This window comes from Protopterus annectens, chromosome 8.part0, assembly GCF_019279795.1.
Source record: "Protopterus annectens isolate FY-2018-M chromosome 8.part0, PAN1.0, whole genome shotgun sequence".
Classification (NCBI taxonomy): domain Eukaryota; kingdom Metazoa; phylum Chordata; order Ceratodontiformes; family Protopteridae; genus Protopterus; species Protopterus annectens.
The window spans coordinates 773,832,845-773,849,264 of NC_056741.1; the positions used below are offsets into that span (position 1 = coordinate 773,832,845).

Consider the following 16,420-nt stretch of genomic DNA (forward strand, 5'->3'; position numbering starts at 1 on the left):
TTGCTTTAGTGAGCAAGTGCCAGGTAACTTAAATGCAATGTGCTACAGGTAACTTAAATGCAAAAACGACAAACAGTAACTTTCATTCAAGTGAAACAAGGAAATAAGTACCGTAAGCAATGCAGATATCACTAGGGATCCACAGAAGCGCTGTAAAGCCGCGTTTTAGGTGGAATTAGCATTTCAGGGAAATAACACGCAAACAAACAACAAGCATACAAACAAAGCTAGATTCAGCAGGCCTGGATCTAGTCTATGCTACAGCAAACAAGGTGTACCAATTTCAGTAAGAAACAGTTCAGATATGCAGGCACTATAAGCCTTTAACCAGAAATTCCCAGCTCAGAAGGGCAGAGTCCAGCCTCTCCTCCCACAAGAGTGCAGACCATGAACCTTCTTAATGTAAAATAACTGACCTGAAGCCCAAGTGCTTAAACCAGAACTAATACACTTTTAGAATAACAGACACTGAGCCCTCAATCAGCAGTTCCCAACTTAGAAGGATGTAAGCTACCTGTCCTGCCACCACAGTGCAGGCCACAAACCTTCCTAATGTAAAACAACTGGTCTGAAGCCCAAGTGCTTAATCTAAAAGACTTAGAATGATAGCTACACTTTAATCAAGTTACTACCAAGCAGTAATAAATACAATTGAATACTTTAAAGAATGTCTGGATTAGTGCTCAAGTTATACAAACAAAGCTAGATTCAGCAGGCCTGGATCTAGTCTATGCTACAGCAAACAAGGTGTACCAGTTTCAGTAAGAAGCAGTTCAAATATGCAGGCACTATAAGCCTTTAACCAGAAATTCCCAGCTCAGAAGGGCAGAGTCCAGCCTCTCCTCCCACAAGAGTGCAGACCACGAACCCTCTTAATGTAAAATAACTGGCCTAAAGCCCAAGTGCTTTAACCAGAATTAATACACTTTTAGAATAACAGACACTGAGCCCTCAATCAGCAGTTCCCAACTTAGAAGGATATAAGCTACCTGTCCTGCCACTACAGTGCAGACCACAAACCTTCTTAATGTAAAACAACTGGTCTGAATCCCAAGTGCTTAAACTAAAAGGCTTAGAATGAGTTACACCAAGCAGTAATAAATACAACTGAGTACTTTTAAGATGACGCAAAAGCAAAATAAAGTAGGAAGAAACACAAATACAGTAAAAGCAGATACATTTTTTTTTTTTTTTTTGAGTGAGCAAATGAGATGGGCCCAGGAGGAGTATCCAAGTGCAAATTTACAAGAGGGGCGGGCAGTTTCAAAGCCACCAAGATTAACACCAAGACAAAAACAGGGAGGGTGGGTGGGGACCTACTGAAAAAAACAGTCAACTTCCAGCTAGATATTGCTCAATGCAACACAAACAAATTACTTTAAATTGTGTATTATTTGATAAAAGTGCAGGTAAAAATCTACTTAACTCCACTCATGTAGGTCTCAGTTGTCCAAAGCTCACAGTTTAAACAGAACACAATTCACTGTACCACTTGTATAAGATAGAAACCGAATAACAATGAGGTAAACTACCCCCACTTATCACTGGCTATGCAGGTTTTTTAACAAGCCTTAACTGAAAATACCACTTGTATATGACCTACTGAAAAAACAGTCAACTTCCAGCTAGATATTGCTCAATGCAACACAAACAAATTACTTTAAATTGTGTATTATTTGATAAACGTGCAGGTAAAAATCTACTTAACTCCACTCATGTAGGTCTCAGTTGTCCAAAGCTCACAGTTTAAACAGAACACAATTCACTGTACCACTTGTATAAGAGAGAAACCGAATAACAATGAGGTAAACTACCCCCACTTATCACTGGCTATGCAGGTTTTTTAACAAGCCTTAACTAAAAATACCACTTGTATATGACCTACTGAAATAACAGTCAACTTCGAGCTAGATATTGCTCAATGCAGCACAAACAAATTACTTTAAATCATGTATTATTTGATAAACGTGCAGGTAAAAATCTACTTAACTCCACTCATGTAGGTCTCAGTTGTCCAAAGCTCACAGTTTAAACAGAACACAATTCACTGTACCACTTGTATAAGAGAGAAACCGAATAACAATGAGGTAAACTACCCCCACTTATCACTGGCTATGCAGGTTTTTTAACAAGCCTTAACTGAAAATACCACTTGTATATGACCTACTGAAATAACAGTCAACTTCGAGCTAGATATTGCTCAATGCAACACAAACAAATTACTTTAAATTGTGTATTATTTGATAAAAGTGCAGGTAACAATCTACTTAACTCCACTCATGTAGGTCTCAGTTGGCCAAAGCTCACAGTTTAAGCAGAACACAATTCACTGTACCAGTTGTTTAAGACAGAAACCGAATAACAATGAGGTAAACTACCCCAACTTATCACTGGCTATGCAGGTTTTTTAATAAGCCTTAACTGAAAATACCACTTGTATATAACCTACTGAAAAAACAATCAACTTCCAGCTAGATATTGCTCAATGCAACACAAACAAATTACTTTAAATCATGTATTATTTGATAAAAGTGCAGGTAAAAACCTACTTAACTCCACTAATGTAGGTCTCAGTTGGCCAAAACTCACAGTTTAAACAGAACACAATTCACTGTACCACTTGTATAAGACAGAAACTGAATAACAATGAGGTAAACTACCCCCACTTATCACTGGCTATGCAGGTTTTTTAACAAGCCTTAACTGAAAATATCACTTGTATACGACCTACTGAAAAAACAGTCAACTTCCAGCTAGATATTGCTCAATGCAACACAAACAAATTACTTTAAATCGTGTATTATTTGATAAAAGTGCAGGTAAAAATCTACTTAACTCCACTCATGTAGGTCTCAGTTGGCCAAAGCTCACAGCTTAAACAGAACACAATTCACTGTACCACTTGTATAAGACAGAAACCGAATAACAATGAGGTAAACTAACCCCACTTATCACTGGCTATGCAGGTTTTTTAACAAGCCATAACTGAAAATATCACTTGTATATGACCTACTGAAAAAACAGTCGACTTCCAGCTAGATATTGCTCAATGCAACACAAACAAATTACTTTAAATTTTGTATTATTTGATAAAAGTGCAGGTAAAAATCTACTTAACTCCACTAATGTAGGTCTCAGTTGGCCAAAGCTCACAGTTTAAACAGAACACAATTCACTGTACCACTTGTATAAGACAGAAACCGAATAACAATGAGGTAAACTACCCCCACTTATCACTGGCTATGCAGGTTTTTCAACAAGCCTTAACTGAAAATACCACTTGTATATGACCTACTGATAAAACAGTCAACTTCCAGCTAGATATTGCTCAATGCAACACAAACAAATTACTTTAAATTGTGTATTATTTGATAAAATTGCAGGTAAAAATTCTGAGCACTTCCACTGCAGCACACCTTTAAATCTGATACCACCGCTTTAGCCACTTTAAGCCATGGCACTGTAGGCACCCTATTTCAGGTAAAATAAAAAATATTTGCAGCCAGTATTATAAGCAATGTACTTTACTGCATACATCCTGAGTGGATCTGCATTTTGGGCACTATGGTAAAGATAGATGACCTAAAGGTGTTGGGTCACTCTTTGAATGACTTTCACTCAAGTACATCTTTACAACATTCAAGTTACAGGGTTCTTTGCTACAAAACAAACTTAGGATTTCACTTCTACTGCACCATAACCCCTTTGTTTGACATTGTGGATTTAGTTGCTTTAAAGCATGGCACTGTAAGCAGTGCATGTCACACACAATAGAGGATTTGTCTTTAACATATTCACAGTTTGCTAAAGAATTATTTTAGGCTGTTATTCAATGTAGTCTAATGAGCGAACTGAACAGTGCCCGAAATTAAGACTAGCTTTAATGCAAACATGTCAGCAGTTATCATTATTTCTTGAGGTAAATTACCTTGTTCTGAAAAGTTGCATATTTTAGGAGGGACATGCTCAAATACTGTGCTGTAGTCAGGGGCAGCTGGGAGGCATGACTTTAAGGTGGTGGTTTGCAGCAAGAAATAAATACTTATGAATAATATCACCAATCACCCAGGAATCTAGCACAATGCAGTCTTCTTTTAGATGTATTTTGCAGCTATAGTCTGCAGTAGCAGAGTACTACTAGTACAACTACTGAAAGCGTAAGCTAGTGTTTAAAAAATACAGTAGCAAATAACTTCTGTTACAGGACTATGTAGATCAAAGAATCCAGGTTCAGTGCAGCAAAACTCCAAAGGCAAGAGTAAGATGAGAAATCCTACACTCCCTGGCCTGTCCTAAAAAGAAAAACAAACAAACAAACAAAAGGATTGGGATTTTAGCTGTTGTTGTATTTATGGGAGTTAGGCAGTCTACTAATAAACCTGCAGCCAATAACAGCTAGCTACCTAAATGCCAAACCTCCTGCCATGCTCCATCTGTAACCTCTTTTTATACTAGTAGGCACTATCCCTATCTCCTTTTGCTGGTATGCTTTTTTGTTTGTTTGTTTACCCCTACATCTATCCCTGCCTTAAAAGTAAGTGAACACTGCACCCTTTGGCCTTCCCTCTCTCTACAAAGCAGCAAATGCAAACAAAAAAAAAAAACAAAAAACATTTTTTGAGAGTAGGTAAAAACAAACGTAATTAATGGGGGTGTTAATGTGCTATCCTGGCTGTGAGTAGCCAGTTTAGCAACTCCACTAATGCGCATCATTTCAGTGTAGGGTGGGGAGAAATTGAGATGCAGGAGGAAATAAAAGTACAGCACAGTTTTTTAAATTTAAAGATTAACTTAGATTGTATGCTACCTCCCTAGTTGAAGGCATGTATGTTATAGTGTACATAGCGTACACATGCCAGCATCCCTGTGACTATATGAATTAGGTGAAACTGGAGACCAGCTGAGTTCTGTTGTCTTGTACCAGACAATCTGTATGAGCACATTATCTACACCATGTCGACTTATTCGGGTCTATTTTATATATTTGAACGCTTAAATGTTTGAATCACTAAAGATTGAACTTTAGTGATCGAACATTTAAATGTTCGAATATTTTTAAAAAATTAAAAAAAAATACTAATCAAAAAAATAACCTAAAGGGTGTAAGCAGTGGGGCTTGCCCCCCTGCTTACACCCTTTACTTTTTCTTTTTTTTGTAAATATTTATTTTTAATATATTCAAACATTTAATTGTTCGATCACTAAAGTTCGATCTTTAGTGATTCGAATAATTAAGCGTTTGAATATATAAAATAGACCTGACTTATTCAACACCACTCACTATACCACTTGTTCTACTCTATTTTTTGTTAGTTTATTTAATCTTGCATCATTTTACCTTAAGTTTAATATATAGGATCATAGGAAGTTACTAGAATATCGACCCGGAGGTCATTTCAAGCCTAGCCATTTCATCCCAGTGTTATACCATATATACTCTATAGTCAATACCCAGGACTGTATTTATTAATGGCTACCCATGTCCAGGAGTATTGTGGGTGCTATCCCTGGTAAGAAGTTATGGTGCCCCATCCACTTTTCTATGTTCCTTTTGAACAGTGTCATAGAAGTCTTCTGCTTCAGATGAATTTGCAGCCTATTCCAAAGAAGCGACAACTGCTGAGAGACAAATCTGTCCCTCCAGCACATCCTATTCAAGTTGCATGTTTTCAGTGATCCACAGCATATAACAAAGTTCAAGACATGATAAGCAACTGGAGGCCAAAAACCACCTTCCTAAGATGGCATTAAGTATTGCATTAGATAAAGTAAATTACTTCCTGGCTCACTGCAGAGCAGGTAAATGGGCTTGGTGTTTAAGGAGGAATGCAGGAAAATTGGATTTTAATCTACCCACATGGCTACTTAATGCCATCTTAAGAAAGTAATTTTTAACATCCAGTTGCTTACCATGTCTTGAACTTTGTTATGCTCTGTGTATCACTGAAAACATCAACAAAAATTATGTAGTTCCCTCATTAGAACTGTGCAATATTTTGTGAGACTGATATACATTTGTGCAAGACTCAGTATAAAACAAGAACATTTCTTTTTCACATCATATTTGTGTGCATTGTATCACCTTGTGCATAAGAATTTGATATTTTTCTTCTGTCCAGATGACTACATTAATATTTCCAACAAGCCATGTGATTTGCAGTGCACTACCCGTAATGGAGAAAGACAGCTGATGGTTCCAGCTCAAGATGGAACTTCTTGTAGTGATCGAGTCCATCAAGGAGTCTGCATTGAAGGCCAATGTGAGGTAGGACTTTTGTACATTATAATCTTTAGCAGTCAATTCTCTGTTTCTGTCAAGAACAGGATTACTAGCTGCAAAAAATAGTGAATACATATATGCACATTTCAAAATCAGTACATTTAGCTGAATACTTAAGAAAAATGTTAATGTATAAATTAAAATGAAAGAATATAATTTATGAAGAGGAGAATAAAGACAACAAATTATGTGAAAGAATGGGCAAAAGAGGAACTCTGTAAAAATGCCCCCATTGAGGTATCCCAGGAGTCCTTTTGGTTTGCCAACAACACAAGACAAATGTAACACAAATCAGTCAATGCTGATTGCTAGCATTTTAAGTTGGCTTGATATATATGGTGAATAAAATAAACAGATGATGTCTATCATTAGATCACTATTACAGTATTGACTTATAGGATGCATCCTGCCAAGGATACTGCACGTCCATCCATTTTACAAAAGCTTAAGTACCTTCCCTCATGCTGTACATATATCTGACCTATTACCTATGCACTGTTACTAAAAGGATGTACAGGTGAAAAAATCCTTAGGACTTTTTTACAGCCAGTAAGAGAAGGAAGACTGAGTCATGAGCTGGCATGGGTATGGCTTGTTTGAGCTACATTTGTTGTGGGCAGTTAAGGTCCTTGTTATGGACCCTTCCTATTTCCTTGCTTTTCATTTGAAAAATTATACTATTTCATGTCACCTAACAGAGGGAAATACAACTGTGGTCGGCAGATCGCATAGTAGGATAAGCATCCAAAGTCTTTATTTTGTCTAAGATGTGAACATAATTATAAACAGTGTACAATTTGTTGAATTTTTATACCTAAGACTATAAGAGTCATTTGTTGTCTCTCTATCTGTATTTCAAAAACTAACGTCTTCAAAATTTGGTGTGAACTAGAATGGCATCTTCAGTCATCTGCTTTGGACATCCCTCATAGGCCTACAAAAAAAGCGTGTGAAACTGAAGGAAACTGTAATAAGACATAACCCTTCTGTCTTCGTTCAGTCTGTCAAAGTTGGATGTCTCTATTGAGGCACTTCAGTAGCCCATGGGCCTCCTGACTACTGTGCCTCTTTCCACTCTTCATACATTCATAGTTAAGTACTAGGCGAGCTGTCCTTGTAAGCTGTTTCAAACTTATCCAGTTTCTCTTTTGGTGCTTGAATTAACCTATCCCATTTGGTGTTAGATTGCCTTTACCTATCTCATTGTTGATAATTATATATTACCTGAAGTTTGAATAACTGGGATCATAGCACAGATAATTTGAGGGGAACCATGGGTGGGATAAAGCATTTAGGAGCTGCCTCTTTCCATTAGTAGTACAGGGTACAGTCCTAGGGTAAATTTTCTATTACACATCTATAGGTCCAAGTTCAACTTGAATATGGAGTGGGATGAGCTTTGTTTTATGTATGTGGAGAGTGTGTTCCAGAGCAGTGGTATTTTCTGTAACATATATGTGTCCTTTTAAACTATTCTAATGATGTTGCAGAAGCCCTTTAGATCCCTGGACTGAGTATTTCTGATGCCATTTGACTTGCTGGTGTGCAGTAGGTTCATCAGTATCGGGGGATGCCTTGTATGCCAGACATAGGTCACCCCTTCGTAGTCTATAGGATACCAAGTATGGTGACGGGGTTTGAGGGGGTCCATGTAGGACATTTTGTTTAGGCCTTGTATCCTTTTGGTAAGTTATCTCTGTGGGCATTTCAGTTGTTGCAGAGGCCTGGGAGATGAAATATTTACAGGCTGCCTGTGTTCATTAGAAACATAGGTGCCAAACCAGGGATGAATTTGCTGTTCCCATCCAATTATCCAAGTTACTTTTGAACTGGGTCTGGGAGGAACTCTGTTTTACATGGATGGGGAGCCTGTTTCAGAAAAGAGGTAGGCTCTGAGATACATACCTGTCTCTCCAATAGGTCCTATTTATATCACAGGCAAGGCTTACATCTTTGGAACTGGTAATTATGGTGCTGTTTGTTTTGCAGATATGCAAGAGGTCCAACAGAGTGGGGTGAACAATGCTTTGTATGCCAGGCATAGATCTCCCCTCAACAGTCTGTAGGAGACAGAATACAGGGCTAGGGCTTTGAGGTGGTCTGCATAGGACATGTTACTTACACCCTGTATTCGTTTAGTGAGGAACCTCTGTGGACATTCCAGTTGTTGGATATGCCTGGTTAGGTATATACCAAATGGGGCATTGCACTCAGTGATTGGTCTGATGAATGCTGAATACAGTGGAACAATAAATTCTTTGGACCTAGATGTCATACATTTGTTTATAAGCTGCAAAACATAGAATTATTTCCTCTGTATTTAGACAAGTGGTAGTCAACGGGTAGATTACTGTCTCTGTGTGTCTCCAAGTCCCTGACTACTGGGTTAACTTTTAGGAGTGTGTTGTCAATATGATAGTTTCCAGGGGTGGATGACTTACCAAAGGATAATATTGTGAATTTCTTGGCATTTATTATTTTTGAAACAGGAAACTTCTTTATTAAATTATCATGTATGACATAGGCAATCATACATTTGTATAAATGAAAACAAACCATATTGACATAATTTTAGTTGCAAACATTATACATCACAAACCATATTGATATAATTGTAGTTGCAAACATTATACATCACTTATAATCTATCAAGTGATTGTCAGTTAATCATTACATACCTCATTCAAATTATGCCTTCTTTTAGTCCTCGTTCCTCCTCTGCATGTATTGTTCCCACATTCTTGACATTTAGTTTTAATCCATGGCTCTGGCTCCAGTTGCTTGTCTGTATCAGCCCTTCCTGGAGAAGGTTTGTTTGTCAGTAGGAGATTCACTGACAGCTCCTAATTTTCAATCATTTGCAAATTTAGTCATCCAGAGGCCATTGACATTGGCCTTGACTTCATAGAAGTAAATGCCAAAAAAGAGCGTTCCCAGGTCTGATCCCTGAGGGACTCCACTTGTGACTGGCCTCATTGTAGAGGTGGACCCCCAGTTCTAACTTCCTGTGTCCTGTCTGTGAACCTGGCTATCCAGCAGGTGACATAAGGGTTTGCACCTAACCTCTTAAGTTTGCCAACAATGCCCAAGTGGGAGGTTGTGTCAAATGCCTTGGCCAGGTCAAGGTAGGCAATGTGAACCATTTTGCCCTCATCCATTGCTTTGATGACCTTCTCAAAGAAGTTCACCAGGTTGAGTAAGCATGACCTGCCCCTGATGAAACCAAACTGGGTTGGGTCCAGTGTCTGGAGCTTTCCTATATTATCGATTATTTCCATGATAATTCTTTTGATGACTTTGCATATGAGACTAGTGAGCTGTATGGGTCTGTTGAACCACGAAAACAGAAAAAACTGTACAAAAAGAAAGGCAAGGCAACGAAATCCTGAAACAAAGGCTAGGAAGATAACAATCAAATAACCCTTTATTGTGAGCGCTTTCGGTAGGGAGATTCTCCCCACCTTCCTCAGACAAAATGTTACAACCATAGAGAAGTCATCAACATGTTAAATACTATAATTGATAATGACATGTATGTATGGGTCTGTAGTTTCCAGAGTCTGTAGATGGCCCAGGGATGACTGTTGCTGTTCTTCATTCATGAGGCACAACACCTGTTTGTAAACTATAGTTAAATAGCAATTTCAGAGGGCCTGATAGGTCATGGCAGAAAGGAAGATGATAGTGTGGAAGTGGACAAAGAACTTAATCATATAGTATATTGGGACCAAATACAAATAATGATAAGAATTAAAACACAGGAAGAATGTCAAGAGGACTATGAGTCTGACTGATGTCTAGAATGGGAATGTCATGGAATGAAAAACAGATGGCAGCATATTAAAGATAAATGTGAAGAATCAACACAAACTCCACAATTTATATATGAACTAGAGGGAATGAGATGAGAAATAAAGAAAATGGGATTGGTGTTGAAAGTAGGGAAGACTTGGATCCAGGAAAAACACAAAGATATTCTTGAGGAAATAATGAAGAATTGGACAAAAGAAATAGGGGAAAGAGTAGAAGAAAATAAATGGAAAGAGTTTATACTGTTCCCTAGATATGTGGCTAACTCACACAAATATTTGCAAGGCAATGCCTCCGTAAGTATTTTTATAACAAAACAAGACTTGCAAGGATGTTCCCGGCAATGAGTAGCGCATGCTGAAGATGTGAAAGAGAGCTAGGAACATGGTCAAACATATTCTGGGACTGTGAGAGAGTGGGCAAATACAAAAAGGAAGTAGAACAGTTAATAAAGGATGAAAGGTTGCGGGATATAATGTTAACAATAAAACTGTTTATCTTAGGATATGCAGAGGGAATTCAGGAGGAAGAAAGAGAAAGAGTAGGAGTGGTAGTAACATTGGGGAAGGAAGCAATAACTAAGAGATGGAGGCAGAAAGAAAGGCCCAAGGGGTGAGAACTTCTGGACATTCATGAGGAAACTAATGGAAGAAGAAAGGCGGAATGTACTGCCCAAAGGAAAAGAGAAATTTAAAAGAAGATACATAGGCTGGCTGGAAGAAGTAGGGGATAAAGAAAAATAGATGGGCACTCAGGCAAAAGGTGAATAAGAGAGACTAAGTGACTTGTAAATAGCTAAAGAGACTTGTAACTATAGGAAGTACATCAGTGGATTACAAAATTGTTAAGATGATGATGTGGAGGGGGGATCTAAAACTGCCGATGGAGAGAGATGGAATAAAGTTAAACATGTTGATTTAATTGTAACTGCTGATACTGAAACCACAGAAATCTGTCAAATGTAGAGGAACAGAGAGTCAGTATTGCTGATTGTAAATAACCCTGCAGTCCATCAGCATAGGATATTTGCACACCATGCTTGAGGATTGCATTGAGTGTATGCCAATAGAATGAATAAATAAATGGCTTTAAAAAAGGAATGAAAACTACAGGTGATCTTACTACTTCAGCATCTGAACCAATCTCACGCAATTCCAGGTAAGGAGAAGAGCATATACTGAGCAACCTGAGGGAAAAAAATAACTGGTGCTTTTATGTGGTAATGCTAAAGAGTTCTACTCTGAAAGCATAGAGTAGATGTGCAAACTGGAAAATATGTCTCCCAACACAAAATGTGGAAAAAGAACTTCTGAAAGTTTGTAATGCACTAGTTGGCATAATTTAGGTCCACATGACTATCTACAACTGCTACTCCCAAGGTAAGGAGGTGGCCTGAAACTGCAGTGCTACTGTGCTGAGCTTTCAAGTCCTCACATTTGTGGTGACGAGAGGAATCCACTATGAGTCATTGAAAATAAACCCTTTATATCATAATTCCCTGGCAAAAAAATCCTCAGAATGGACAGCTCAAGTACACATGCAATTGAAACACATGCTCAAATGCATCACTTTATGAATAAATACATCCCATTTTTTGTGTGATGGGTCAAATCTACCTGCAGGATGGCTAAATCATTTGGGGATTTAATAACTGCTCCTAGTCATCTGCAGACTTAGTTATCCAGAGCCCCTTGGTATTGACTTTTACTTCAGAGAAGTAGATGCCAAACAGAAAAGGTCCCAGTACAGAACCCTGTAGAACTCCAGTGGTGACTGGTTTCTTTGTGGAAGTAGCTTCCCATGTTTTGATCTCCTGCATCCTGTTTGTGAGCCACTTCACACTCCTGCTAGTAATGTAGAGGTTTATTCCCAGTTTATTTAGCTTTTCTACTATGCCAGAATATAAAAGCAAAGCTTTCGAGTTACACCAACTGTTTCTCAATGCAAATATAAAACACATTCACTTCAGGCAACATTTATACCAGCTAGTTAATCATATAATTGGTTCAGTTAATTAATTAGTATAAAACAGCCCTAGAACAAATAATAAAGAAACTAATAAAAATAAAAGAATATGTAGAAATACATGCAACAGCAATACAGCAACATACTATATAATTTATCTGTTCAACTTTAAAACAGGTTTAACAGTATTCCTTGTGTTTAAACCTCGGGGTTTATCTACTCTAAAATAATTTATCTCATTTTACTCTGCAGCCTCAGTTCTTAACACAAGATTTCCCCCTCGTAACCATTTCTTAACCTTCTGTACTACTCTAAACATAAAGCTATGCTCATCACCACATTCTGTAATATGCCTACTTAAGGCATTTGTTTGAATCCTCCTTCTTATTTCACAAAGATGGGAAGCTATTCTTTCTTTTAATTTTTGATTTGTTTTCCCTGTATAAAAACTGTTACATGCAATACAGTTGGCAATATACATTAAATTATCAGTATTGCACATAGTAAAATTACTAAATTCAAACAATTTTCGAGTAATGGGGAGTATAAATAAAATATCAGTATTTACATTCTTACAAAATGTACAATTCAGACAGGGGGCAGTACATTTAGTACTAATTTTACTAGTAATTGTGCTATTAGTAATATCCTTATAGAACAATTTCTGCTTGAGACTCCTTCCTTTTCTAAAAGTAAAAGAAGGGCCTTCTCCTACTATTTGTTTCAGTTCAGAATAAGAAGTTAATATAGACCAATTATTAGTAATTATAGACATAACCATACTAGTATGTCTGTTATATTTAACCACATTACCTGAGTCTCACCATCACTTTATCAGAGAAATATGGCTTACCTATAGTCTCACGTTCAACCTTAATATTATCAACATTAGGTTATATTAGGGTATCAGGATATCCCCAGACTGAAAATCACTAGACATATTCCCTAGCTCTGCCAAAAATGATTCATGTTTTGTATTAAGCCTAAAAAAATGACTCTTGACAAGACTATTAAGCACATATTTAGGATGCATGCTAGTATAATGCAAGAATATGGTTGTATGCACATTTTTCTTATGTATAGTAGTATCAATCAACTGTCCATTTTTCATTAACATAACATCAAGAAATTCAGTCTCAGTATCAGAAAACTTTAGATTGAAAGTTATAAAGTTAACAGTAGTTTGCAAATAATCAACATAAGTTCTCAATTCTTGTGTATTACCTGACCAAACAATAAAAGTGTCATCAATAAAACATTTATAATACATTTGTTGTTCTTAGTTCATCGTTTTGGTACACAAAATATCTTTCCCAATTGGCAAGAACAAGATTGACATATGTATTTGCCACAGGGGTTCCCATAGTCACCCCTAATTGCTGGTGATATAACTTTTCATCAAATAAAAATACATTATTCTCTAACACCATATCAAGCAATAGACATATTGTACTGATTTATGAGGTGGAAAAAGAGCTATATTTCATTAAAAATTCTCTTACTTACTGTACACCCCTATCATTCAGTATAACAGTGAATAAAGACTTAATATCCAAGGTCACAAACATCCAAGTACTGCTAATATCCTTATATTTAGTAAACCATTCATACAGAGTTAACAAAAAGTCATTAGAATCCTTTATATAGCTCTGACTATACTTTAATAACTGATATAATTGGTTCTCCAGATATTTAGATATCGCTGCTGTAATCCACTGACTGCCAGATACAATATGTATTATGTATATTAGGCAGTTCGTATAAAATGGGTGTCACTGGGTTGGATACATATAAATAGTTATAAGTATACAGCATTATAGAGCTATCCATGAGCATGTCATATAAGAATGATTTCACCTTATATATTCATTTGTGCAAATTAAATAGGCTTGAATGTAGCACTGTCTGACAGCAAAATATGCATCCATTCAAAATATTGATCTCCATCCATCACTACTATCTTACAACCCTTATCAGCTTGTTTTATTATAATACTATTAGTTTTACATAAACATGCCAATGCTTGATTTTCACCCTGAGATAAATTATAAAAACAATCAGGTTTACTATTAAAATGTCTATCATATATTTGATCTTCACATAGCTTATACAATGCTTTCACTAGGGATGTACTATTAGGAACAGATACACTTGTTCTTGCCAAGGGTAGATTGTCACTGCTAGTTGGCTTATATAACAGTTTTGGCTCAATATTGTGCACAAATAAACATAGTTCTGTTAGCAAATCATTAATTTTTCCTTGCATGGATGGAACAAATGTTAAACCTTTATCTAACAGTTTCAGTTCATCAATACTCAGCACATAGATAGATTCAGTACATTTGAACCAACAGTATCTACCGACCATTGGTTTTGCACCTTGTAACAGGTCCTGTTCTCAAAGTTTGATTCCCTAAGTGAGGTCCCACCTGCGCTCGAGTGGTTAATGTAGTCTGTTCTCGCTAATAGTCCCTTCCTCAACTGCTGCTCCTCTCTTGTTGTAACATCTGCACTTGTATAGGAGTGTCAATTCAATTCTCCCTGGTGATAAAAAATGTCATTCATTTACATTATTAGAGGAAGTTTGTTGGAAAATATCAGTCGGAATCTCTAAACTGCTTCCATTACTACTGGAAGAGTAAGCATTTTGGGATGTATGAATAGTTAGTTATGTAGAGCTGAAGCTATCTAGGGATTGCAAGGCTTCTCTGCATCTCGTGGGTGTACTATCATTACCAGGAAGTGATGAAATGGATGGAGCTGTTGGTTTAGATGCTGATGTCAGCTGTTTAGAACTCCTCAGCCAATGAAAAACATGCTGCTGTTGAAAGTCACAAATGTCTCTATTTATCTTATGTTTTTTTATACCAATAAGCTTTTCCTCATATACTTTGATCTTTTCCAACATTCTATTAAATTCAGTGGACACATTAGGAAATTCCAATGAATGTATTAGATTATCCTCAGAAGTCTCTGTCCACAGACAGCTCAGCTCGGCTTCTCTTTTTTCGAAATAATTATTAATTAGATGCATATAGTCAGTGCCTACCTTTAAATTCAATTCCTGCCATTGTTTTAGCAGCTGTGGATGGCTATTGCTATAGGTAGGGATTTTGGTGATGCGTAGTCCATGGGGAATGATACCCAATGCTAAATAAGCATTGAAACTCAAGCGTTGCCACTGGAGTCTTTATAGACTGAACTTTGTACATAGCAAAGAATGTAATGAATTGTTGCAGTATATGCAGGGTTTGGAGTCAAAAGTGTTGCAATTTATAAGACTCCAGTGGGAACTTGGCACAGGTTATTTGAACCTTAGACCAGGATTTCTAAGGTTGCATAGATTTTGTAGGTGTCTTTTGTGGGGAGAAAGCTCTTGGGGAGACAACCCACTATAGAGTCAGTCTAACAGTGGGGGTGCACTGAGTACATCTCAGTTTAGCTTTATTTCTTCCATTTTTGAAGAAAAGTTTATATCTGATGTTGTAAATCTTTATTCATTCCTTACTGTTAGGACTTCGGTTCCATCCTCGGAACTGACACGGCTGTTACCAAGTTCACACCAGCCAAAAACTCTTAGCTAAGACCTACCCCGCAATGCCCCTCTCATAGCATCTCCAGATCTCGTTTGCCGCGTTCCTCATCAGATGTGCCAAGCCTTCTCTCAGCTAAGTGTTAGTTTCTTTTGTGTTTTTTCTCGACTCTAGTGTGTTGTAAGAGTTTTTTCTTGTCTTCTAAAGTTATTTTCTATCTCTACTTTGTTCTTTCCTAACTAAGCCCTACCCACTACCTTTGGTAGGTCTCTCATACCATCGTTGGTACTATTCCTCTCTCCCTGCCTTAGTAGGCCCTTCTCTTACCTTTGGTATTTCTTAGTATCATTGTTGGTACTCTTTCCTCTTATATGTAAAAAAAAAAAAAAAAAAAGTGCTTTCTTTCATCTTGTTGCTAGTTATGTAGTTTGTTGTGTGCTTATACTGTGTATTATGGTGATAAGGCCAAGCATGGTTTCAAACAATGTGATAAGTGTGGGAGTAAGTTGCCCAATTCTGACGGCCATGCCTGGTGTGTTTACTGTTTGGGCTTGACCACCTTAATGTTTGTTGTGACATTTGTTCTAGCTTCAGAAACTGTATATTGGCTGAACGCAAGAACAAACTTATCCTTAAGGGTATGCTAAAAATCACCCTTTGCGGAGGCTCTTTCTGGGATGGAGGTCTCACCACCTCTTAAGCATAAAGACGTTAAAAGACATAAGGAGAAATGGAGTTTTTCAGTTCCAACATCCCTGTCCTCCTTGGAATTGAGTCGACACCAGGCTTCTTCCATGCCGTCGGTGCAGACAACTTTGGCATCAGGGTCCCT

At 37.3% G+C, this 16,420-nt stretch overlaps 1 protein-coding gene across 1 annotated transcript in view; it reads left to right on the top strand.

The window, feature by feature from the left end:
* LOC122808344 (ADAMTS-like protein 2) overlaps positions 1 to 16,420 on the top strand; it is a 1,521,014-nt gene that overhangs the window by 290,130 nt on the left and 1,214,464 nt on the right. The window contains exon 5 of the mRNA XM_044079311.1: positions 6,120 to 6,265. Within this exon, the coding sequence (XP_043935246.1) occupies positions 6,120 to 6,265 (146 nt within the window). The remainder of the gene's footprint in view (positions 1 to 6,119; positions 6,266 to 16,420) is intronic.